Source organism: Cloeon dipterum, chromosome X (assembly GCF_949628265.1).
Source record: "Cloeon dipterum chromosome X, ieCloDipt1.1, whole genome shotgun sequence".
In the NCBI taxonomy this organism is placed as follows: Eukaryota; Metazoa; Arthropoda; class Insecta; order Ephemeroptera; family Baetidae; genus Cloeon; species Cloeon dipterum.
In genome coordinates this window covers 27,044,177-27,070,749 of record NC_088790.1, presented here as the reverse complement: position 1 = coordinate 27,070,749, position 26,573 = coordinate 27,044,177, and the positions used below count along the sequence as shown (strand labels likewise).

The 26,573-nt window shown below is 40.7% G+C and overlaps 1 protein-coding gene across 3 annotated transcripts in view; it reads left to right on the top strand.

The window, feature by feature from the left end:
* The first annotated feature begins 167 nt into the window (after positions 1–167).
* LOC135945271 (tyrosine-protein phosphatase non-receptor type 11-like) overlaps positions 168–26,573 on the top strand; it is a 28,352-nt gene continuing 1,946 nt past the window's right edge. Inside the window, exons 1-11 of one of the 3 annotated variants that reach the window (XM_065492851.1) lie at positions 168–347; positions 4,246–4,368; positions 5,198–5,392; positions 18,575–18,737; positions 23,198–23,374; positions 23,434–23,581; positions 23,642–23,874; positions 24,013–24,180; positions 24,826–25,009; positions 25,073–25,224; positions 26,234–26,430. In XM_065492851.1, coding sequence (XP_065348923.1) covers positions 334–347; positions 4,246–4,368; positions 5,198–5,392; positions 18,575–18,737; positions 23,198–23,374; positions 23,434–23,581; positions 23,642–23,874; positions 24,013–24,180; positions 24,826–25,009; positions 25,073–25,224; positions 26,234–26,430 — 1,754 coding nt within the window. In that variant the 5' untranslated portion in view covers positions 168–333. Of the gene's footprint in view, positions 348–4,110; positions 4,172–4,245; positions 4,369–5,197; positions 5,393–12,701; positions 13,052–18,574; positions 18,738–23,197; positions 23,375–23,433; positions 23,582–23,641; positions 23,875–24,012; positions 24,181–24,825; positions 25,010–25,072; positions 25,225–26,233; positions 26,431–26,573 lie in introns of those variants that run through there. The other 2 variants (XM_065492853.1, XM_065492852.1) reach the window with 2 other exon arrangements.

Below are 26,573 nucleotides of genomic sequence, written 5' to 3'. Positions count from 1 at the left end.
GCAGCAGGGATTTTCCGGAAATTCGCTGCATATCAGAATTCACAATCAGAATCCTCTTCAGGAGCCAGTTGCTGGTAGCGCCGTCAGATGGCAGAGGCGTGGCGTGCGAGCTGGCGGCGACATGCAACTAGAGGGAGTGCAAGTAGAAGAAGTGAAACTGCTGCTGCTTTCCTTTGCCGAGCAGCAGGCTGGGCTTGCTCGCTCGCTCGTACAACCTTGGCTTTCGACTCGGCCGCGACGGCGACGACGTGTTGCTGTGGCCGAAACCGCCGTCGACCGCCTCTCGCCCGACTCGCCTAACCGCCGAATCGTGGCCGAAACCGTGGCGCCACGATGACGACCAGAGGGTGAGTTCGCTCCTCGCAAGCCTTTCGCGCTCGCCGTGTGGGGTCGGTTTTCGCGAGTCGCGGGCCCCCGAACGGCCTCCAGCGTCCCGGGGCCGGCGTCTGGGACCGGGCCGATCTACTTCGGGCCGACGCGAGCCGGGTGGGCCGGACGGACGCGCTCAGGGACCACCTGGCAACCGAGGCGGCCGAAGGGTCGGTTAACGGTGCGTCGACCTTCTGACACGATTCGCAGGTGCATTTTATTCATTTTGCTCCTGCTGCACTCCGCGGGATTTTTATACACAGCGTTTTGGGCTTTAATTTTTACTGATAAATTGCTACAGCAGCCGTAGAACGGCTGACCCCGAATTTTATTTTTGTTAAAATTTAAAAAGGGTTAAACTGGAATTAGTATTTAGTTGGACTCCGCAGCCAGCATTTATAATTGAATTATTTTAGTATCAAAAAATGTAATATTTCTGAGCTAGGGCCTATTAAAATGTTAAATTATTTTATAACTATTACAATAGTGGAATTTTTATAACGACGGGTGTTTTAGGGTAGTAAAAATAAAGTGTATTTTACAGAATAGAAAAAAACTGTTTTTTTTAAATTATATGCAGTGAAAATCTGCTACCAAATATTTTTTTTAAAAAAAGAAGAAGACGCCTTTTTATGGTGTTTGAGGAGATAATGTCTTATCTATTTGTGTAATCACCTAGCTTGTTTAAATGATTTTAAAAATTAGAAATCATGTAGTGGATCTTAACTTTATTACATCACATTGAGATAATGAGGAAACCTGGAAATATCCTATTAAATTAAATTTTTTGAGTCTTAACTGATTTGTGAACTAAACAAAAATTTCTGATTTCAAATTTGTTTCTGGTATTACTACAATAAAGCTGTCAGATCAACGGTTTTTTTATTGCTGAGGCAATATCTCTTTGTTATTGTTGAGGAATAATTTTTTAAAGTGGATAAATTGTGAAAAATAATCATCTGAAACTTGTATTATAAAAAGTGGGAAAAGATAAAAAAAATTAATCATGATTTATTTCACTATTTTAGTGAAATTTTCCTCATAATTCACACACACTGGTGGCTTGCTTACAAAGAGAAATATTAGTGAAAAAATTATGGTCAAAGCTATTTCATTCTTCAAGAAATTCGTAAAACCAGAATTTAAATTCATTCCCTATCCTGATTTAACTATTTCAAATTTTAGGGAATATTTTTTTCTAGGTTCCGCATACAATAAATTATTAGGCTGCTTTTGTAAGTAACAAACAACGGAAAATGTCTTTAAATTTAATCTTGCCTAGAAAAAAAATCCACTGAAACTGAAAATATTCGGTATTTTACGGCACTTGACAACGCCAAATCATCTTTTTTCGTGCATTTATGCAGTTATTGCCTTTGTTCGCGTATTTAAATAATCTTATCTGTAATTTAACAAATTGAAATTCACACACATATTATTTCTTAATATGCCTAGGCCTACATGAGAAAATTTTTGTAATATTTTTTAATAGCGATGGAAAATGCCTCATTTTGAAGGATTGTCCGATGCTTAAAGACGGTTTTAATTATGGTAATACGATCAATTTCTGACCATGTTAATTTAACTCAAAAACTCCGCCCCGGCCCCCAAGGGACAGGGGTGGGTCTCACCCCCCGAACATGGCCTCTAAACGTCAGAATAAATTATTTTCAACTGTATTTGGGTCAAAGCCGGTCAAAATCTTCACACACTAAAATTGCTCTATTTAAAAAAACATTTTCAGGGTGCAAAAAATACGGTTTTCCAACTTTGACATCGATTTTCTCAATGAAGAGAAAAACACCAATTTTTGATATGTTATTGTCACGTAAATGGGCCAATTTTGATTTTCAAATTTTAATGTACGAAGGTGTGCCAGATTTTGTTTTAATTTTTACCTAATTTTTGGGACTTTGACCTTGACCTCACGAAGTTATTCGCCAAAAGCAACTTTTTTGACATCAAAGATACAACAATTTTGCCACTAATTTTCTCAATACAGGCTAAAAATCGCGTTTTAAAAACTTACAGCCCTAAAAAATAGGCAATTTAAGGAACTTTGTTTATTTATTTTTCTTTTTTTTATACCTTTGCTCAGCACATTCTGTAAGCTATGAGCTCACCGTGTCCCAATAATCCGGCCGAGCGGAAAACATGAGGCCCGAGTGGCCCAATGTGGCCATCTTTTCGCCTCCCTGCACCGAGGTCTTTAATTGAAACGCCAGACATTCGTCCCTAAAGCCGCTGGAAAGGTGCGCAAACCAGCAAGCAGCCCGTTGAGCTATTTGAGCATTTCGAGTCACTTTAAGGTGCGACGCAGGACTGTTAGGGCAACCCCTCCAACCAATTTCGTCCAAATCTGACAATGAGGAGCCATATATACTTGAAAAAGTACGCACATATTTTTCATAACTTTCCCACGGCCTCAAGGTTATTGCAATTGGCAGCAGTGGACGGCTAAAAAGTCTACTCGAGAAGGAATGAAATCGCTTGAAACGAGAGACACGGGTGAAAAGCAGCTCTACCGCCGCCTTTCATGCCGAACAGAATAAGTTCGCGCGCATAGGGTCACGTAGCAGAATTTTGCACAAGGGAAGAAAGAAGCCTGTGAAACAACAGCTCGCCCGCTCCGCTCGCATTTTGTGCCGTAAGGTCGGCGGCAACGGCGGCGGCGGCGGCGCCTGCTCTTGAATATGGATTAGGGTCTCTCTCTCATCCTCTCGCTCTCGCGTCGGATCAAATTAATTTGGCCCAACCGCACTGATAACATTCCTTTGTTTATACATTATTCGCAACCCTGGCCTGGCCTGGCCACCTTCCTGTTCCGTCCCGCCACCGCTAATTTTCGATCAAGGGGCGTAATTGGAGCAGAGACGTTCGACCGCACCCTCCGACTCACAATCAGGCCTTTGCTTCATTTACGTCCAGCCACACCCTGCAGTTCACGGCCGCAAATTTTTCTAATTAGGAAATTTATAAAATGGACTTCATCGAAACGCATAATTTTGTTCTTTACAAATTGAGGCATCGAGAAAAATTAACCGATTACAAAACTTTAAAGGCAGGGTTCTGAACTTTTCCCACCCGGGGTTTTTCGGTTTTAACCTGGCAAAAAACCCAATAAATCCACTATTTTACCCAAGGCGCCAATATTTTCAGTATCAAAAAGGGAAAGTAAAAATATTTTGCTTGTTGGCTGTTTTTTTCGCTAAAAAAAGTAGTGCTGCATTTTTGCGCATTGCAAAATTGGCAAGCCCTGGGGTATGGGGAGTAAATTTCTTCGTTTCTTAGTTAAAAAAAGCAGTGAATAGCAAATCTGAAAAAAAAAACCAGGTGGGTCGGGCAAAATGTAAAAAACCCGGGTTTTTCGGAACCCTGCTTTAAAGTGTTCCAAAAATACACTTCAGTTCACAAAAAGTTGAATTTTGCATTTTTTAACGTTTTCCTTCTTGTAGGAAACGAAGGCAGATTTTCCCTGTGATAAAAAAGAACAATATTAAAATTAACTTAAGATAATGGAAGCGGAAAGCATTTTTTTCCTTCCTGAGCATGAATCAATCGTTTGCCTTGCCGGCAGCGAGCGAGTCGCGTCGGACTTTTCGAAATTGTGGAACGTTTGTCAGTGCGAGAGCGGTACATGTGCTCGTTATCTGGCAATTAAGCTGCTAGATTAGATTTATCACGAGTACAGAGAGAGCGGCGCGCATTCTCTGTCTTGACCTGCGTCGCGTCGCGCCAGCCGCAGACCCAGACTCAGAGCTAGGAGCGAGAAACGCTTGACCACGCCGTTGACAGGCCCCATGTTCGTTTCCAACTGGCAGGCGTTCACGTGCTGCAGACAATTGCAAACTTATTATTGTTGTTTCTGCTCCGCAGGTGGTTCCATCCCAACATCTCGGGCATCGAAGCCGAGAATCTGCTCAAGGAGCGCGGCTACGAGGGCAGTTTTCTCGCCAGACCTTCCAACAGCAGCCCCGGGGACTTCACCCTCTCAGTCAAGTATGAATCACAAGCAGAATTATTCAATCATTTGTTGTACTTTACGGCGAAACTATTAAATAAAGTAGTGCTTATTCGTTTTATTGACCTGAAAATTAGAATAAATAATTTGGATAAAAAGTTTTCAATTTATTAATGTTTTTTTTTTTTGGGGGGGGGGGGAGCAATTCACGTTTACTAGAGGAATTTTTATTACATTTTTCATTTAGAGTCAGAATTCCAAAGTATTTTTTACGTTAGAGGTTAAATAATAATAAAAAAACAGATTAAACATGCTTCCGGCTCTTGATTTTATCATAAATCATGAACCTGTATAAATATTTTCATCTTCTTGCACTATTTTTTTCTTAAAACACTTTCATTTTCCTTCCTTGCGCAAGACTACAAATTTTACATTAAAACTGACATTTTATTTCTACTAAAAAAAATCTATCGCCTACAAAATTACAATTTTAAATTTGGATAAAATTTCATACAATTAAGACGTCTTTGGCAGTTTAAAGTATTAACTTTTAATATTTTTTTTAATTAAAATAAATGTATTTCAAGTGATTTTAATGGAAACACAGAGCAAAGATGAGTTGAAGGAAAGACTCAACAGGAAATAATGATGAAATTTCTTAATGACTCACAATAACAGGAACTATTGGAAAATCGATGTTTTTTTCCAAAAATACTAATGGAGTAAATAAAATCATTCTTTCCCATTGGGCTAAATAAAAGTCCTTGTTTTTCAACACTATTGAGCACTGTTTTTATTTTACAATAATTTCAAATAATTTTTAGATTGAAATACTTAGGAGTTGACTAACTATCTTGAATTTTTCAGGCGGAACGGAGAGGTTACACACATAAAAATCCAGAACAATGGCGACTTTTACAACTTGTTCAGCGGCGACAAGTTCGCCACCCTCTCCGAGCTGGTCCAGCACTACATGGAAAATCAAGGCCAGCTGCGAATGAAAAATGGCGAGGTCATCGATCTCAGGCTGCCGCTCAACTGCGCTGATCCCACCACTGAAAGGTCAGTGATTGATTAATTCAATTTGGAAAAAATTATTTATCAGTGAAAGAGTAATTCTCTGAATGGATGTATTTAAAAACCGAGGGCTGCGATAAATAATAAGAAATGAATGAACAGACTCGATATCAAACCCATTAAGGCTTGAGTGGAAGTGCCTTCCACAAGATGTAAACAAAATAGCAAAACAATGTTACCACTTGAGCTAGCAACCCGAGAAGCAAGCAGCGAATGCGTGTATTTCTGGCTGGCGCGTGCCCTCTCTTTTTCTCGGCTCCTTGGGCGTTTCGCAACCTGCTGCTGCCGCTGCTCGCTCAGTGCATTTCTGCTTCAGCCCTCAAAGAATGCGGCTGTGTGCTGCGAGAGAGAGAGAGTGGCGCAGAGATCAGCCAGCGAGCGCAGCATCACGCCACACTGCCTCTCAATGCATATTCATGGCGTGCACTGCGGCGCACTCTTGCCCAGCGAAAATCAATTTTGCATTGCGACCTTCAGCGAAATGAGCTTCATGCAGATGAGCTTCTTCAAAGGCGAAAAGAGAGAAAGAGAGGACGGTGCAGACGACGTGACGTAAATGGGCAATGCAAGGACGCTGCTCAACTTCGACGCAATTAAAAGGAGTGATTTTCAAGATCGTAAAAATAATTGATAATTGATTTCCAGGATTGCATTTGCTTACCACCCCTGGTTTTTGCGCAAGAAATGAATTTATTCCACATTTGCCTTGTGAAAATCTACAATTTGCGGTCGTAGTGGTCAAAATTTCCTCTACTGCGCAGATTATTTATTTAAAATTGCAATTTTCTGGTTCAATTTCTTCAAAAATTTATCTCTGACAATATTTCGAGTCAAGGTCATGAGCTAATATTTAGAAAATTATTGAAAATTGAGGTGCAAACATTGCCTGCAAGAGATTGATTAAATTTTAAAAACAAAACCACTGCACTGCATTTTTTAAAATGCGGGTTTTTAGCAACGCTGTTGATTTCTGGATTGTTAAAACCCAACTGTTTAATTTTAAAGTCTAATTTGGCGTTTCTTTTTTTGGCAAATAAATTGAAGTTTGGTAAAGAGTGGAATAATAAACTCGCCATTAATCTTAGCGTTTGAAGCCGCAGATCGTGCCACTGTTCCTTTTCAATATTTTATTACTGCATTGCGATTTCAGATTCGATCCTGATACTGTGCATTTTTGGCATAAAAATATTTTTATTTTACCAAAATCGGTTCAGTGATCAGTCAATCGCCATAGCAACCGAAATTAATACAAGACAAAAAATTCTTTTACCGTTTTTAGAGAATGTATGGTGAACAACGTTCGGTTGCATCATGATTTATCCAAAAATATCCCCCTCGCGTGATTTCTTTTGTAGAAATCGTCGTTGCTGAGGAAATGCATGCGTGAAAACAAAAGCTTTACTTTTGATTTGTATGCAGGCGAGGCGAGTGACGCACGGTAGCGACTCTTTGGACTTTACCTTGCATGCGGCTGCTGTTTGGAAAACGCGCGCTGGCTTACATATGAGCATTAAGCAAATAAATAAATCCTTCGACGAAGTCGCACGAGGCGATGCATTTTTAACGAGAATCACGATTGGTGACATCAGCAGCCGCAGCCGCCGAGGAGTCCGTCCTTAACGAATTTTGTGTCTTTTCCTCGTCTTTCGTTGTCTTACACACCGCACCATATTAGGCCATCATTGCTCACTCTCCTCACATTTGGCAGATGGAAATCTTTTAATTGGGATTCAAATTCCTCAGGCACTGCAACTTCTTGGCCTTTAAATTATTCGCGCTTTCCAAGGAGGCAGACGCTTATTATTTATTTTGAATTATATTATAGAATAATATCTACATAGGACACATTGGGATAAAATATTATGCCGTTTGCACACGTGTTTAAATGAATACGCAAGTTCTAGTTTATTTTCCTTCGGCAGCTGCCGTCTGCCAAGATTTCCAGTTCCGACTGGCAGCACAATTTATTTATCAATTTTCAAAGTTATCTCCAAGCCACAATATTTTCCTGTGGCGAAATCGGCGGCGAAAATGAATCACACCGGCCAGCCTCGGATAAAAACAATACGCACACGCGCACTTGCGTCGAAATGCAAAAAAGGCCGTACAAGTGCATTTTTATTTATCCGTCGGCGTGTTTACTCACTCGGCGTGGTGCAAACGCCTCGATACAGATTGCGTCGCAGATTACGCGTGGTTTCTGCAAGCAATAATTATGCAATCCGCCTCGCAGCTTCCAGCAAGGTGCGTCCACGAGGAAGGGAATGCGGCAAATTGCATTGAGTTGAGCATAATGGAGCGTCAGCAATTTTGCGCACTTCATTATAATCATGCAAACGAAGCGTGCGTGTTGCATTATTATTAATAATTGAGCGAAAAAGGAGGAGCTCGTGATTTTTTTCTTCTTCTGAAGGTTTGTGAAAATTGGTTATGTTTCTGTTCTTAAAACGAACATTGTCCAGGGATTTGCAATTAACATGTGTAAAACGTGGCTGAAATTAAGTCGTTTCACAGAAATCCAACTTGTTTTTTTCCCGGGAAAATAATTTTAATATGAAAAATAGCCACAGAAGATAAAATATTTGTTTGTAATTGCAAGTTGTAATTAATCTCAAAAGCAGCGGGGGCCAGATGTGCGATAAAATTGGTTTCCACTGCGCAGATCCAAGATGGCGTCTGAATGTGGGAAACAAAAAGCTCTCTTTGGAGTGTCAAGAGTTTGTTTTTACGATCCAAAAGACACAATTAGTTAAGAGTAATGCAAATTATGCCACAATATTGGCCAAAACTTGGTTCATTTTCACGTAACCGTTTTTTCGCCGGACGCCATATCTGCGCGTCGCACGAATCTGGCCCCCGTTGCTCAAAAGCTCTGTTGGTTTAAGAAGTTGCAATTTTTTTTTAACTGGCTCCGATTTTAAATAATATAAATTAAAATGACCTTAAATAAAATCCAGCAAATTCACGCCATAGCGGCAATGTAAAAAACGTTTTAATCGGGGTTTCCCTCAATGGAAATCTCATATTATTTGCAAAGTAACTTCTCTGTAATTACATCCCTTGCGGTTGGCTGATCGGAAATTTTCCAGCGCCGATTGCCTACCTGACGCCGCTCAATGCCAGAATGGAGTGTTAGCGGTGAAAACTGGGAGTGTTAGCATTGCGATCGCGTCTCCCTGCAGGAGTAATAACTCCAATTACGGCGCCTCTAATTCAATTGTCACTTAGGAATGAGACGGACGCGGGGCCATCGCTGACTGCAATAATAATGCGCCAACTAGTCCGATCTGTAGGCAGAATCTAGCTTGCCCCGACTCCCACCCCCCTTGTGATATGTGCGCTGATTTTTAGACGGATTTTTTATAAGAATTAATGGTAGAGCAGGGAATGACTTTTTTCCAATCAACGCAATTAGTATCGTTTGTCTTCCAAAATTTTAAAACTCAGAAAGTAGATTTTTTCTAATTAAACCATGAAAGTGATTTTAATTCATGGGATAGCGTCGTGAATATGCGATTTTATTTATTTATTATTATGATTTATTTAATTTTTTTCAAATTAAAGAGATACAACTTGAATTAAAATTTTCCAACGCTATCAATAGATAAACGGGAATGACTAAAATCTTTAAAATACATGTAGACCTCTTGTAACCGGTGAAAAATCAATACAAATAGTGGTAAAACATGAAATTGGTTTTTTTCCTTTCGTAGTTAGAGTATTGATACCAAAAGAAATACAATTTCAGCAACATAGCAACATTTCCAATCAATATAAATGAAAAATGACGCTCCCTAATAGAAGTTTTGCTTCTGAATATGTTCCTTGGTTTTGAATCGCATAATTTAGAGGCATTTCTAACTCTGCAACACACACACGAAACATAAATTTTATTTAAACATGCACCTCCGTGCCTGTGAAGCCGTCTAATATCAGCCGAAATCAGAGTTCATGTCTTTGTTCCATTTTGGGAGCGCGAATACGTCGGCTACACCTGCTCACCCTTGACATTTCGCCGGTTTCGGGACAGCGATATTTCGTTTCGTGCGTGTGTCGAAATATGCTTGCGTGCATTCTCACCACAAACGCAGCTGCACCGCGAAGGAGCCAAGTCAACGACCGGCCGATCAACGTTGCAGTGGCCGCTGATTGTTCGCGTGGATAAGATATCTTTCTCGCCTCCTCAACCTGACGCGAATGCGTAATTCCAACCCCATTGTTGCAGTAGTTGTGCATAAGCAGTTCAGAGCGACACGTTCGCAAAATGCTTAATGTGAAATGAAGGGTTTATCTCTTGCAATTGGGCAAGTCGGCTGGATTGCATTATCGAGGACAAACAACACCTTGCACAATTAGCCAACTGCTTTATTTGAGTTGGATTTAGCACAAACAAAATTGCAAACATGGGTGTAAACAGCTCGTGCAACCATTGTTCTCTCTTGAAATTCTTTCTTTTGTGGCGACTGCAAAATAATCGAGTTCAATTCCTGCTGAGAAAATAACTCCTTAGAGCTATTTTTGTCACTCTGAGTCATTTTTCTTGTATAGTTTTTCCCTCAACACTCAACCGCGCTGAAGGAATCACACCATTCACATTTTTATCTCTGCGCCTTTTTGGTTTGTTCAACTGATTACGAGCTGTATGCCTGCATCCGCAGAGATAAGCTGCACAAGTGCATGTTCTCTCTCGTGCGGCTCGATCTCATAAAATCGGCCTGTGTGCTTTGTGGGCCGTCCCACCATGCCGCGAACGAACGAACGAAAATTAGTGAAACAGGAAAACGCGTCGGCGGCGGCGGGTAAGTTGCACTCGCGGTGTACGTACACAACACGTAAAATCACACTCGCTCCAACACACGAAGAGGCGGCTGAACGAAAGATTGACTCACTTTTCTTGGCGAGAGCGTGCATAATAAAATGAGCCTCTTGACGAGCAGACGAGTCATATCTTATTTATTTGGTTTGAATAATATGCAGCCTTAGTCAACATCCGAGAAGGGTGTATTTCACATTTTGTTAACCACAACTGACGCAAACCCACACACAACTTCCTTGATCGTTGTTCGTCTTTTTAAACTCAACTTTGATTCTTTTTCTATTTTAAGGAAGCTTTTCCCATACTTCTGATTTAGCTTTTAACTTAAAATAAATTTTTTCCTATGGAACTGATATCACAGCGGGTCCAGATGAGCAATAAAATTAGTTCCCACTGCGCAGATCCAAAATGGCGTCTGAATGTGGGAAACAAAAAGCTCTCTTTGGATTGCCGCACAAGTGTCAAGAGTTTGTATTTACGATACAAAAGACACAATTAGTAGAACTAATGCAAATTATGTCACAATATTGACGAAAACTTGCTTCTTTTCGCGCCATACTCCACCGGACACCATATCTGCGCGTCGCACCAATCTGGACCCCGCTGTGATATCACATCTTATTTAAAAAAATGATTTTCGATGCCGCATGAAATTTAATCTTTTCCAACAAAACGTTTTATCGATGCCTTTGTTGCGTCTTCTTCTTTGAAGCTCAAGTTGCTCCTTAAGAAGAAAAGCGTAAATAATGCATTTGAGCAAGATGCGACGTCACTGAGAAAGCAGCTTTATTCCACGTAAAAAAGACGTAATTGGAGAGCACAGTTTTTTCAAGCGGTGCTCAAAGGGGAAAAATGTTGTTGACAACTTTATTTGGCGTTGACTTTCGCATAGATTAAAACCAAAGGAGGAAAGAAAAATTTCCACGTACGCGTGAGATCGTGAGGAATGTCCGCGACACGTGTTTAATGTTTGGATTTTGGAGAGCCTAAAGTTCATTTTTATAATCGCTTAAATAAATATGACGTAACTCGTCTCATCAAGTCTGTTTCTACGAGAATTCTCAACGCAAATGTTTGTCTAGTGACTTTTAAATCTACTCTTCGTGGAGCACTTCGACTCCTTTTTAGTGCCACGGTGCCAGGAATATTAAAAATATATTTCCAAGGTCAGTTCAATCACGGCTCTGCAGAGGCATTGTGATGCGCAGGATGTTGGGGGTTTTGAGCGTTCGTTGCAAAATGCGAAATGCGTCGTTCTGCATGAGTGTGGAAATAAAATGACGTCAAAAATATTAACAACTAATCTGCATGTTAAGGGTTTGAGCTTTTTATCAGATTAATTAGCAAAGCGTTAAGGATTAGCCATTGTATTGAATGACGCGTTCACGTCCACCAAAATCAAGGTAGTTATAATTAATCAAATAGGTTTGAGGATTATAATTGAAGCATATGAAATAAGCTCTAGATAAAGTTGATTTATGATTTTTTTAAAACTATTTTGCAAATGCAATTCGGTTCAAGGTTCGAATTCGGAGAAAGATTAACATGATCTTGATCTCGATTTGTTTAATTCTTCAACAATAAGACATTCAAAATTTAAAAGAAAAATCCAGAGTGATGGGAAAAGGGCATTTTTGTTGTGAAAAAAAACTCGTTGAAACACTAGAGATTGGAATATAAATAAATTAATTAATTTGAATCTAGAGGTTTTTTCTGTTACGTGTAAATTGAGTTCTTTTGAGCCCGAATCACGGGATTTCAAGCAATTGAAACCATTTTTAACTTCGAGCAAAATCGAAATATAAATCACGAAAGTGGCTAAATGGAAATATACTTGGTCTGTTTGAACAAAAACGCTGCTTTTCGTTACTATAGTTTTGGTTAAACGGTATTTTTGTTTTTTCAATTCTGTTATATCTTTGAATCAAATCGTAACAATCACTAAATTAAGATACTTAAACCTCATGCACGTTTCAAATTCTATTTTTTTAGTAAAAATCACCGTTTCTCAGGCTTTATGCATGAAAGGTCGACCATTTAATTAATTATCCAATTAAAATCTCACTAACTGTTAAACGTTCAAATTAATTAACCAAACCGTAACACGATAATTTTTATGAAATTATTATCTATTAACTGTCAAGATTCTCAGACGTCATTAAACAAATAACCAGCACAAGAGGGAAATGCCCCTCGACAACGAGCCGTTTGCAAGGCGCAGTATGGTTTGTAAAAACCCCAAGCCTCGGAAAAGGGAGGAAATTGACACTAGTTAGTCACCCGAAAAAAAAACAAATAAAATCAGCGACAAAGAAGAAGACAGTGCAAAATGACGTCGCACACGCCGGCGTTCTAATTCACCTTGGAAGGAGTTGGCCGTCCGCGAGAGGGGGGGGGGTAAGGGAGTCGGGAGAGACGCGCACCTTGCCGCTTTCGCGAGCCAGTATAGTCAGTCAGTCAGTCGCTGGTCGGATGGTGGTGTCCGGATAGTGAGAGATGGACTCGTGTTTGATGTTTCCGAGCGGCGGGCCGGCGCCCAAGAGCCACCAACGGCGGCCGTCGCCGACGCCGACAAAGGGCCTCGGCCTCTATTACGGCGCCGCGCTCTCGTACTACGGCGTGCTGAGCGCCGCCTCCTCGGCCGCACGCATCCACTTCGTGCAGCCGCCGCCGCACGGCCTCTCGCCGCCGCACGCCAGCGTCCAGCGCACCGTCCGCACGTCCGGTGGCGTCTCCGTCACGCACATGGCGCCTAGCAGCGAGAAGCCGCTCATCCAGGTCCACCCCCCGGAGCACAGGCTCGTCTCCTTCGCCGACGAGCACGAAACGTGAGCCCCATTTGCCTTGTTGCTTGTTTCGTCGTCCGAATGACACATATTCCAGTAATTGAATTTATTTTTAATGTTGTAATCAAATATTATAAATAAGGGACGGAAATTTAAATTCGATGACGAAATTGTGTCTTAAAACCGACTTATCTCGCGTAAACCTCATTCTCTTTTTAAAAAGCACGTCCTAAAACTAAACCTAAATAGTTATTGCATAGTCAAACAATTTAAATCCAGAAATGTAAACATTCTTCCCTTCGAAAGATACAATTTTACTCTTTAACTTGTTTGAAATTCAAGGTATTTTATTTATAGAGGGTGTCTAATATCAGAATGAAATTTTTCCCATGAAATTCATGCAAGCTTATTTTTCTTGTGTAGAGAACTGACTGACACTGTTATTTACGAACGTCCGGAAATTATTTTTAGCTGAAATCGACCATATTGATCCATGACACGGATTATAAAACAGTCGAAGTTTTGGCCAGAAAAACCGACTAATTTTCTAACCTTTTTTTAAACTCCGATACCCATACAACCTTTGAACTAGAAATTTGACCTTCCTAAAAATCAGTCTCGATAAAAGATTACAGTATTACATTATATATTTTTATCAGATTGTTCGGAGAAAAATACTTCTTATCAAAAAGATTTTCATTGTTGTTCATAATTATGATATGAAAATTAATCGACTTACAATTATTAATATCAATGGAGCCGTGCTATTTACTCCTAGATTCTATTTTAATCATTTTATTATTACGAAGTGCTGATTAGAAATTGTTTTACGCTCTTTGTTATCTTAAATGTAATTACACAGACGCGCCCTGCACGACTTTTTAATTATTTCATTACACTTGAAGCGGATAAAAATCAAAGAAAGTTAAAATCTTAAAATCATATCCGCGTCTTAAGATTTTCACGTGAATGACAGGCACTTAAGTATTATTAACTTTCGGTACTCAAGTTGGGTGGTGTGCCCCCTCAAAAGATCAAGGATTATATTTTATAGATAATGCTTATCTAGGTTTTATAACTCATAACCGATTGTTTCCCTAATTAAAGCAATCAAAATCAAAAAGCACGTCTACGCTCGAGTGTTTTCGTTTTCCTCTCGCACGTTTGCCCTTTGAACTCGGCGACAGTGTAGAAAGTCTATCTGCGATAATTATTAATTATTACGTGCTTCGAATGCGAAAAAGGGGTTCTTCATAATTTTCGATAGCGACTCGCAACCGGCTAAGTGGCTCGTTTTCGGCTCATTAGCGCTGGCACCGCGCCAGCGAATTTTCCCAGCAACAACAATATAATAATTCCGACTCTGTTTGTACCGCAGGATTCACGTCTGCGTGCGTTATTATCAAATTATCCCAGACGAGCCGAGGCGAAACACACAAACAGCACTGAAATTCTTCAAGGTCTGCGCCCGTTTATAATCTAATTCTGCGCCTTTTACGCCAAAGAATTCGCAACCGTCAAACTAATTGCTTTGCCTCGTAAACTTGTCAAAATGCGAAAAACACAACTAACTCACGAATTTGCATTTCGGCAACCAAAATATTTGGGTTGCTCTCAACAATGCGGCAGTTTCGAAACACTATTATGCCGTCGTAAATAATGCCTGTAAAATAAGCGGGAAGTGGCGGTAATAAAATCGCAATGAAATTAGAATAGAAGCCCTCCTAATTTGAATTCCTCCATCCGCTCGGCACAATCCTCTCCTCGTTAATTTCATTAATAATGGGAAATGATGCAACCGGTTGGTGTAAAAGTGTATAGAAGACACGGCCGTTTCTTTGGCAGTGATGAACGCCGGAATTTATTCGAAATTGATGAAAATGGGTCCCCATTGAGAAGACGAATGAATTCGAGGAATTCATCCCACAAAGAAGGGCTTAGGTTTGGGCGGAATTTATTCTCTCGGAATTCAAGTGGGGTTTTGAGCGTCTCCATCCATAAATTAGAGATTATATAATCTCGCGTCAGTGTGTAATTGGATTTTTTTAAGTATGGGATCGGAGTAATTTAAAATTAACACATATAAGCTGTTATTTTGTGCAAGTTGCGATTAAAATTGTCCAGCTGAGCAAATCGAGAGCACATTTCTCATCTAACAATCAACAGTTTTATCCTAATTTATATTTTAATGTGTTCCAGCATTACGCAATCAAACCAACGATTTTTAGATTTTTAATTGGTGTAATTAAAATTTTACTCAAGAATAATGCTAATAAAATGCAGCTTTCGATTCGCAACAGTCTCTCATAATATGCGAAAGCGTTTAATTTTTTCCATTGAGTTAATACGTAATGGCTGTGAACAATTCCAATTTAAAGTGCAGCTCTCTCAGTTTCCGGAAAATAACGCACTCAGATGCAATTAAATTGTGAACGACCAAGTGCGACCGAGTTCACACGGCGAAATTTCACTCGAGCCGCAGCAGTGCGTAGAGAGCAATCGATTTTTTAGATGAAACAATTTCTAAACACCTTGATTACTATTGTAAAATCAGGTGTCGCCTTATATAGGTTGAGCGATCGCCGAGCTGCTTCTCGATCCGTGTAAAATCTACACCACGTAGGTGGACTTTTATGGATCAAAAACACCACACATGCGACTTTGTGTATATTGGGAAAAGGACGGCGCAATTCTCATTGAGCGCTGAGGAAAATTAGAAAATTCCGTAGTGCATCGAATGTGGCGAAACAAAGTGGTGTAAAAATCCCGTCGAGGTCCTCCGTGTGCATCAGCCGTTTAGCGAGAAAAATCCAATCAGTGCCGCGCGGAGGGTTCAAAGACGAGGCCGCGAAAATTTGATTCGTCTCATCGGCAGAAGCAATCAATCACCGGCAGAGAAATGAGAGAGACAGAGGCAGCGGCCGGAATTCGCTGCTCTTTAATAACTCGTGGTCGGGCGAGATTTGCGCAAAATTAGTGTGGGTTTGGCACAAAGAAATCTGTGAAATGAAAGAGCGTGCGTGTGGGTCGCGTCGGCTGTGATATTAAATTGTAAATAACACACAAGTTGGTTTTTTTTACAACGGCTGAGTGAGTGAGAGAGAGAAAAATGACGAGAAGTGCGCAGGCGGGCCCTCTTTACATTTTTCTCGTTGCCTACGAAGAGAAAATGTGTGCGGCTTCGCTCGCTCGCCTGCTCGCTCCGTTCTCCACACTGTGTGTTTATTTTTATTTCTTCGCATTGAAAAGCGTAAAGGACGAGCGGCGGGCGCCTCTTTATTTTTTTTTTGCTGCAACCATGCAGCAGACGAAACCCTGAATTGCCATCGTTTTATTCAATTTCTTCCACCTCTTGCAAAAGGCGCAGGACTCGTGCTGTGAGCTGTGACCCGCTGCCGGTGGATTTATGGAATCTTGACCTGCGTGCGTCAAACCAGATCGGCTGTTTGCACAGCCAGATGCTACTTTTATGGCGGCTCGTCTGTCGCAGTTAGTTGTTGTTGTTGTTTCGAAATTTGAAAGTTAGTGTCACTCACGGATCATTCATTGGTCCAAAACTATTTATTTAAAATGAGGCGAACGTTTAGACATTGCAAAAAAAAATAGTTGAACGTTTGTGGTTTTTAGATGCTAAGAAAAAGAACATCAGATTTGGATCCAAATGATTGGAGCATTTTCTGTTTTGACATAATAAAATTATAACCTAAATTAGTTAATTATTGAAGGAAATGGTTTTGAATCTAGAGTTAAATAAGAGCCTTTATAGACTTGCGAAATTAAACGGTGGCGCCTTTCTTAAATTTTAATTGTTAAAAACTTAAGACCAAAGTCTTCTCGATCTGTGCCATTTTTATGTGAAGATTTATAAACGTAATTTACCAAGGGTTTGCCCAAGTTACCAAATGAAAACTATTATCCATCAGCGGGGGCCAGATTCGTGCGACGCGCAGTTATGGCGTCCGGTGGAGTATGGCTCGAAAAAACGGTCACGTGAAAATGCGTGAAAAGAAGCAAGTTTTGGTCAATATTGTGAAATAATTTGCATTACTCGTACTAATTGTGTCTTTTGGATCGTAAAAACAAACTCTTGACACTCGTAACGCAATCCAAGAGAGCTTTTTGTTTCCCACATTCAGACGCCATCTTGGATCTGCGCAGTGCGAACCAATTTTATCGCACATCTGGCCCCCGCTGTTATCCACCTGCTAAAACATGATCTAATTTAATTTAAATACGATTTCTCTATGTATTTACTTTACTTTGAAGCAGTGGTAGAAATCGTCTGTTTGTTTGTTGTGACGCTTGTGTTTTTTATTTCTGCTTTATATGAGGGCCTATCTGGAGCAGCGAGCCGAATTGCGGCAACGCCACCTTTGCCAAAACGCAAATCGGCCGCATCTCATCTGATGATACCATTTAAAGAGCCTGACGCCGCGTGGGACGCGAAACAAAACGGGGTGGAGCACGCTTGTTCTATGCTACAAGTTTATTACACCCGAGCGAAAATAATTTTGAAATTCTGCCTTAATTTCGGCGAGCCAGGCCGTAAATCTGTTAGCTCTCGCCTAGCGAGGAAAGCGTTTAAGACGGCAATAAATTGTATCGCGGTATTTATTTGCGAGAGCGTGCCACAGTACAAGTGGCTCGAGTTTGATCGATGCGATAATCAAGTGACAACAGACATAATGTACAATAGATAAAATGACAATCGGGTTATTTATCAAATTTGAAGTGCAATCCGAAGGTTATTTAGCCGAGAGAGAGATATATACGCGCGGCTGCTCGGTCCAATCCTTTCAGTTTATGTGCACTCGGCGTGCAGTCCCAAGCTGAAAATTTCAGCGTTGCAAAATAGTTGCTGAATCAGCGTCGGCTGGTGAGGGTCAGTATTTTTATTGTTGCTGAAAGGCGGTAGAACGCAATTAGCACCTAACAATGGACGATCCGAGCGGTCGGCCGATGGAGGAAGTAGCGAAATGGGTGAAGGTGGCGGGCAAGATGATGTAAGGTCAGCGCGCGAGCTGGCCTGGCCGACCGCTGCGACGACGTGGCGCCTTGACAGTGGGTGCCGGGTGTAATAAACGACATTGACTCTCGGAAGAGTCACGTAAAACCTTGGCAAATAAATCCAACTTGCGTGCCTTATATTCTATTTTCTTCGGGTCATTAAGCATGCAGCTTCCAAGTCGACAACTCCAAGCCGTTGTCACTGTAAACAAAATTGGACAGCGACATTCCCTCCACAAGCAATGATCCGTTACAGATTTTTTCTCTTTCAATGAAAAAAAAAAACACCGTTCGGAACGAGTCTCGAGCTTAATGGAATTGTCTGAAGTGCTTGAATGTAACTGAAATTATTTTTTTCCAGACAATCTTGTATGATTGTAAGTAGTTTTTTCATCCCTGATTTTTTTTAGATTTTAAATCGCATGAAATGAATGTTTTGCTGATTTTCGTGTTTTTGAGACTTTGGTTTAAAAATTTTAAGTAAAAGAAATCAGCGCACTGAACCTAACATAATTTGTAGCAAATGTTTCACCGCATTCCTCTGATTTTGCTCCGCAGGTGGTTCCACGGGCACCTGTCAGCCAAGGAGGCCGAAAAGATGATCACCGACAAGGGAAAGAACGGAAGCTTCCTGGTCCGAGAGTCGCAGAGCAAACCCGGCGACTACGTCCTGTCGGTCAGGACGGAGGACAGGGTCACACACGTCATGATCAGGTGCCAGGTGAGCTGAATGAGAGAGAGAGAGAGATACCGATGCTAATGCCTCGCTCCGAGATGGGGCGCGCCTATTTTGGTGTTGCGAAGGTCAGGCTAGCCAACTGCCTTGCCTAGCTTGTTTATTTTTTATTTATTTCTATATAAATAGCTATGAACGAACATCTGTTAAGGGTTTGCACCGTTTGGGGCTGATCGGAATGTCCTACCCCGGGGAAACGAGGAGAAAGTGCTTTTAAAAAGAGGAATTCATTTGTGCGAGGTTATCTGTAATTAAAATCGGTTACGACATTCTCCTGAGGAAAAAAAACAACAAGTTGTGAGACAATGCGCAATTGACTGAGAGACACAAAAGACAATATCCGAGAAGGACAGATCGCAACAGAAATATCGAGGCGTCTGCCAAGTTTGCCGCTCGCAAGGCTGTGGTCATAAATGCGAAAAATCAGTTCATGTCTCCATATAAAGAAGCAAAAGCAGCGACGCTCATTAACACGATAATTAATCTCGGAGCACACAGCATGAGAAAATAGGCAGGGTTGTCGACTTTAAACGCTGAAATTGCTTCAATTTAAAAAGAAATGGAATAGAATATAGAATAGGCCCCATTTATTTTATCTGTTACTTATTTTTTTATTCTAAAATTATGTAATCTTTTTAGCCTCCACTTTTCCCGATTTAGAGACACCTTATTAGTTTCAGAAATTTTATTCTAATAGCCATACATAGTCAATTTTTATTTTTTCTTTCGCCCACTTGGACCTCCATTTTCCAGAACCACAAACCATTTCGAGACATTTTCCTTTCATCATGAATATTCTGATTCATTTTCTGACAAAGCAGTCTAGACGCACTAATTTCCAAGTTGAAAATAAAGTGAAACTTCCTGCTAACAACATCCAGAGAAAGGTCAAACCAGTTGAACCAGAAAATCTCGACTCAAGTTCGCGACCCGCGTGTCGCGCTCTTCCTTTTCGCAACGCGCGCGTCGCTCTTTTTTGTCGTCTAAAAATTCATATTATGGAAAGGGCACACGACCGGCGGCGCAAAATATACGCCAGTGACCTCATGGCAGCAGGCAGCCTTCACTTTTTGCACCGCCACGGGCGACCGGAGCGAGCAAGCGAGCCGAAAAGTGCCATACGTCCGCGCGCGCCGAGCTACTAATAAAAAATGCTAGTCGACTAATTTATGCACAGATTGCCCACCGTAAATGGATGGATGCATAGTTGAAATAATGTGTGTGTGTGTGTGTGCGCGCGGCCGAGGATTGGGGACGTGAGTCGCCTTTTTATCCAGACTCGATTTGTGCGGCTGCCAGCAACGTGATTTCATTTGAGCTGATTTCATCTCTTCCTGTGTGTGTGCGCTGGCAGCGCACTGCACCGAGCTAACTAGCTAGCTAGACACATGAATTATTATAATGTAAATATATTTATGTACTCACTCGACTGGTGCCTGCCGAGAGTGCCGAGAATATTATAATCCCGTTATCATAGGGCTGCTGAAAATGAATAGTCAGCAGGGTGGTGAAAATTTGCTCATAAGCTCTCAGCGAAATTCATTAATAATTGAAAAATGGTACAAGTTTCTTTACAGTTCATCCTCTTTATTATGTAACACTTATGTACTTAATTTCTTTATCTGTTTGAGCCTCTTTAGAGAGCATTAATAATTTCAATATTTTAAGAAAAAAGGGAACGTTTTATCCAGCTCAAAAATGATTTTTTTAAAGAGGAATGATACTCGAAAAGCCTGGAAAATGCTTGTTGCCAATGCATTAACTCGTCCCTTAGGATTCAGTAAAAGCCTAAATTGACCTAAGAAGCACTGCAATTTTTTGAGAAAATTGGCTGGAAAGTTAGCGTGCTTTTCAAATGGTAATGGCTGTCTCCTTACTTGAAATCCGATTTAATTTCAAAACCAAGAGTTTCCCCAATAAGTGGCATACACCGTTGGACAGATCTCGACGAGAGGAATCGAAATATGCCTAGAAAATATGTTCAAGCAATGTAAATTTTGGAGAAAATTGGCAAAATTTGAATTTTGATTGTAGGAATGTCCTTTTTTACTATTGCAAATTGTTGAACAAATTGTTTATAGCATCCGAAAATTCAAATAATTTTTCAATTGTTGGCCGGTATCTTTCCACTTTGATTTTTAGCAAACTATTTCATTTTTATCTCCATGATTTCAAGTCCTTCACTTGGTAGCACGTACCAGAAAAATAGTTTTGAAAAAACTAAATGCACAGCTTTACTGACATAATTTTTAGAATGTGTAGAGTAATGACCAATCAAAAAAAAAATGCCAGCTGAAAGAACTGATTGAAATTTTCTCATCCTTTCGTAAACCAATTAACTCTCTTGTCAACCTGATAAAATCCTGATTGGATCTATGAAGCAGACAAACAATAATTGTCTGGCTTGGAAATTTCTCGTCTGTACCGGTTTGGTGCAGAATTTCTTTTCTTGAGGTCATTCTGTCATTGCGTGACAAGACATGGGAATTTCGCCTCAAGTGCTTGAACCACCGCCGTCCACTTGTCTAATTACATCTATATATGTATATGAAAATTTTATCTGATATTATTGACAATGCAAACATCGCTGTTACATGCTTGTTACTCGCAACCAGTGCACGAAAAGAAGAGTCCGATTGCAGGATAAGATAAGAGCAATTTGCACAATTGCGGGGTTTTTAGAATTGTGAGAACGCAATAAATTGTGAATGTGGAACTCACTCTCTCAAAATAAAATTAGTGCAACATTTTGCATTGAAGGCTCTTGAACAGAGAAAAAAATCCAACGTCTTTTATTTTTAATAGTCAAATTTATAGGTTAAATTACTTCACATTTATTAATTTTCCTGATCATTAAACACGCTCTTTCACTTTCATTTCACCATCGGACATCGCCATAACCGAGTGCTGTTGTCGCCCGCGTCGAAAATGTGTGACTGTGTTGACTCGCGCGTTGCCCAACAGCTCTGGCAATTTCCACTTCCGATTCGCCTTAATTAGCCAAACCACGTTCGCTGGAGTAGGAAACGCGCTGCGCGCAGAGGTTGAACGCGCGACGAAAATTAATCGGCGGCATTATATCGATTGGCCAATATTTGCTCATCGCGCGCGCGGGGGCCTTTCAATTTCAATTAGCACAATTTGCGTCACGACGCGCACGGTGAGTTAATGTGTATTGTTCTGCGTTGGGTGGCTCTCTCTTCTCTGGCGGCGGCATTTCGGGACCCAGCGAAAACAGAGTGCCCCCCGACTTCCTCTCGTCCCAATCGCAGCCGCTTTGTTTCTATATGCACGCTGTTCGCTTCATCTGCGCGTCGGTTCCGGCTAATTAATTCAGTTTCCTCTTGGCTCGCAATAAAGCGGGGAAGAATGTCAGCAGGTGCATGCCTGAATGCGAAATCGAAAGTGTGCCCGATTGCCCACTGACGGATTTGATAATGAGCCGGAGAAAAACGGCAAATTGAAGAAAAAACATCCGGGGTTTTTCAGATGATGTCGTTTTTTAACTATTTTCGTTCTTGTTCTGAGCAAATTACCAAATATTTGCAAGTTAGGAAGGTCAGGAATGGATAATTTTTTAAGTTTGGTATTGCAGTTATTTTGATGAAAGTTTTACTCTAATAAAAAATAAATTTTTATGCTCAATAAAATGTTTTTGATCAGTTTTATAGTCCAAAGAGTCGCATTTCTTGCAAATTGTTAGACATAATTGACCTGTTGCATAAACCCTTAGTTATTGAAGCCGCCAACAGATGGCGCAACCACAGACTTTCATAAAAATTTTGTTTTAAGCGGTTTTAAGGCATTTCCGTTGCGATATCAGACTCAATCTAGCTATTTTGCTTTTTTTTAATTAATTTGCTATTTTTTGACGTGCTGAAAACCAAAATCGGTTCAGCCATTCGCCGTAGAAACGTTGAAAAAGATTTTTTTATTTCAAAAAATAGTTTTTCACGATTCTACGGCGATTGGCTGAACCGATTTTGGTCTTCAGCACGTCAAAAAAAAGCAAATTAATTGAAGAATGCACAGTAGCTAGATTGAGTCTGAAATCGCAGCGGAAGTGCCTTAAAATCGAAAGTCTACGGTGGTGCCATCTGTTTGCGGCTTCGAACACTTAGGGTTTATGCAACTGGTGAATTAGCAAGTTATTTTTTGTAGAGAGGAAAATGGAAACGTTTCAACTGCTTTATATTTTGTATGAAATAACTTCCGGTCTTTGTTTAGAATTTTCTTTGATAAAAAATTTTCAATCCACTGTAAAAACTGTCTCCCTCTCTTTAAAAACAGCAAAAATTTCCTTAAATCATTAAAAGCCTAATAAATTTTGCTACAAACAAAGTCAAAAACCTCCGTTAGAATTAAAACCATATTATGAAATGAGCCAGAAAAGTTGTTTGAAACATATTTATATTCAAGAGTCCTGTTTTTTCTTCTTTCTGCAGGATGGGAAGTTCGACGTCGGCGGTGGCGAGCGTTTTGTCAGTCTGACCGACCTAATTGAGCACTACAAAAAGAACCCGATGGTCGAGACGAGTGGCACTGTGGTTCACCTGAAACAGCCCTTCAACGCCACCAGGATCAATGCGAGCAGCATCGATAGCAGGGTCAAAGAACTCCAGGTCAGTAACCATTATTACGCCTAATTCGGTCAAATTTTGTTACATGTAACAAATTACAGAAGGAAAATGATAAATCAACGGGTAAAGCGGGATTTTGGGAGGAATTCGAGTCGCTTCAGCAGCAGGAATGCAAGCACTTGTTTTCGCGGAAAGAAGGCCAGAAGCCGGAGAATAGAAATAAAAACAGATATAAAAATATTTTACCATGTAAGCAGCCATTTTTTAATTAATTTCATTCCAAATTTAATCCGAATAATCCATCCGCAGTCGACGACACGAGAGTGAAACTGCGCGGCGTGGACCCGAACGTGGCCGGCTCGGACTACATCAACGCCAATTACATCAACTCCGAGGAGGACCTGTTCTTGGAAGAGCCGAGAAAGTCATACATCGCCACGCAGGGCTGTTTGCCGAGCACCACCGGCGACTTCTGGCACATGGTCTGGCAAGAGGGCACCAGAGTCATCGTCATGACCACCAAAGAAATCGAGCGGGGGAAGGTGAGCCCACGGAAAATCAGATAAATCACTCTAGGCGTCATCGGCGCGCCGTTGCCGCCGCCGCCGCTTTCCTATTTCATAATGGGCGAAAGCAGCTTAAGCGATTTTCGTGATGATTTATTTCGGGCGTGGTTGCAGAACAAATGCGCCAGATATTGGCCGGACGATGGCCAAGTTAAGGAGTACGGCGCTGTGAAAGTGAAGAATATTTGTGAGAGTTCCAACGCCGATTACACCCTTAGGGAGTTTCTCGTCGGCAGAGAGGGTACCCAGGAGGAGAGAAAAGTGTTCCATTTCCACTTCCAGGTAAGCATGAATATTGCATAATATTTTAGTGGGAAAATTGTGTGTTCTTTAATTATCACACAAATAAGGTTAACAACAAATTGCAGAAGTTTGGGAATTTGTGTAAAAAATAATTCTTTGGTACCGGGGTTTTTGGTATTAAATAATTCTATATTTTTTATGTGCGTGAATCCGAAATATTGGGCGTCGAAACAGCCGAAATCGGCCGCAGAAGAGGGGGGCGTAACCGAGGGAATACAATATGGCGGCGCGGACACTGCAGGCAAGAGTGCACTGCTTCTTGCCGCTCATAAGGGGCGTGGTGCGCTGCCATACTGTATTCCCTCGGTTACGCCCCCCTCTTCGCCCGCTGATTTTGGCTGTTTCGGCGCCAAACATTTTAGTTTCACGCACATCAAAAAATCGGCCAAAAAATCTAGTATATTTTTACACCAAAACCCGGTGGAAGGAAACATCCCTTCTTAATTAATCATTAAATTCTGATTTATAGCTTCTTATTATCGAGTAAAACCAACTTTTTGTTTTGCCAAAACCGTCTCCTTTTTTATCGGAAAACCAATTAAATCATCTCAGTGAAATAATTTACAGAGGTCGAAATCTGCTCTCCAATTCCCAATTTCAATCCCATGTTTTCAACTCTTTTAGGCTTGGCCAGACCATGGTGTTCCTTCCGATCCGGGCTGTGTTTTGAATTTCCTGCATGACGTGAACGCGCGGCAGAGCAGCATTGCAGAGGCCGGGCCCATTTTGGTGCACTGCAGCGCAGGCATCGGGCGCACCGGCACTTTTATCGTAGTGGACATGATTTTGGACCAAATCAAGCGACAAGGTGAGGCCAATCCGGCGCCGTCTGCATGTCCTGACCGAAACTTACCCTTGGACCTTGCCGCAGGCCTTGACTGTGAAATCGACATCCAGCGTACAATCCAAATGGTGCGTTCGCAGCGCTCGGGAATGGTGCAAACGGAGGCGCAATACAAGTTCGTCTACCTCTCCGTGCAGCACTACATCGAGACTGTTTCCACCAGGCTTCAAGCCGAACAGGTGCGTTTTTTACCAGTTCTTGATTATTCATAGCTTAGTTAGAGTGTCTTTTGTTTAATTAACTTTTTATTAAATTTACTTTGCAAGGAAAAAATGAATAGTGGACTTTGCCAAAATAATGCATCATTTTTAAAGTGGAATGGTACACGGCAACAATTGAAAATTATTTGAATTGTTGAATGCCATAAACAATTGATCGATAAACAATTTGTTCAACAATTTGCAATAATAAAAAGGACCTTCCTTCAGTAAAAATTCAAATTTTGCCAATTTTCTGCAAAATTTACAGTGCTTGAACATATTTTCTTGGCATATTCCGATTCCTCCCGTCGAGATCTGTCTAACGGTGTATGCCACTTATTTGGGAAACTCTTGGTTTTGAAATTAAATCGGATTTCATAAAAGGAGACAGCCATTACTGATTAAAAAGCACGGTATCTTTCCATCCAATTTTCTCAAAAAATTACAGCGCTTCTTAGGTCAATTTAGGCTTTAACTGAATCCTAAGGGACGAGTTTATGCATTGGCAACAAGCATTTTCCTGGCTTTTGCAGTATCATTCCTCTTTAAAATCTTTATCAAAACCGTGACGAAGGTTACAAATATTAATTTTCGTTGGTTCATAGAAACTACACATAATGGATAAATCAAAGTTGCTAGAACATTTTGATTTGAAGAGTTAAAATAATTGTAATATTTTAATTTTTGTTATTTTTCGGGATACACAAAATAAATAAAAAATTCTCATTCAGGAAAGACACTCTAATTCACACCGAAAAAAACCCAATCCTTATCTGTTGATTAATTTGATTCATTTCAAAAGGCGAAAAATAAATGGATAACCATGTATGACGCAATTGTGAGTAAATAACCATCTGCGTTGTTTGAAATAATGTTGACCAAATCTCGTCTTCGCACCACTTTCTTTTTTTGTTTTCGAGTGCAACATTTCACTTTTCTATCTCTCTCCCTTTGTTTGGCGTGCCTTGACCAACTTTTCTTTGCACAGAGGAGCTTGCAAATGGGCCGAGACTACAGCAACATCCGCTACACGAGCGGAAACACAGCCGCTGCCGACTTGAGCGCCAATATTAACAGGGTAACCCCCGCCGTCTCCACTGTTTCCCTAGCCTCCAACTGTCGAATCGACCCCAGTACCAATGGCAACAGCAGATTACAGGCTGATGCAGAAGTTACTCTTCCAAGGTGAGAAGATTTATTAAATTTATTCATAGAAAATTTTTAAATAAAAAAAATACGGGTTTACCACTCAATTTTCACGAATTTCTTGCGCAAGACATGAATTTATTCCATTTTTCTTGTGTGAAAATCTAAAATTTGCTGTTGGA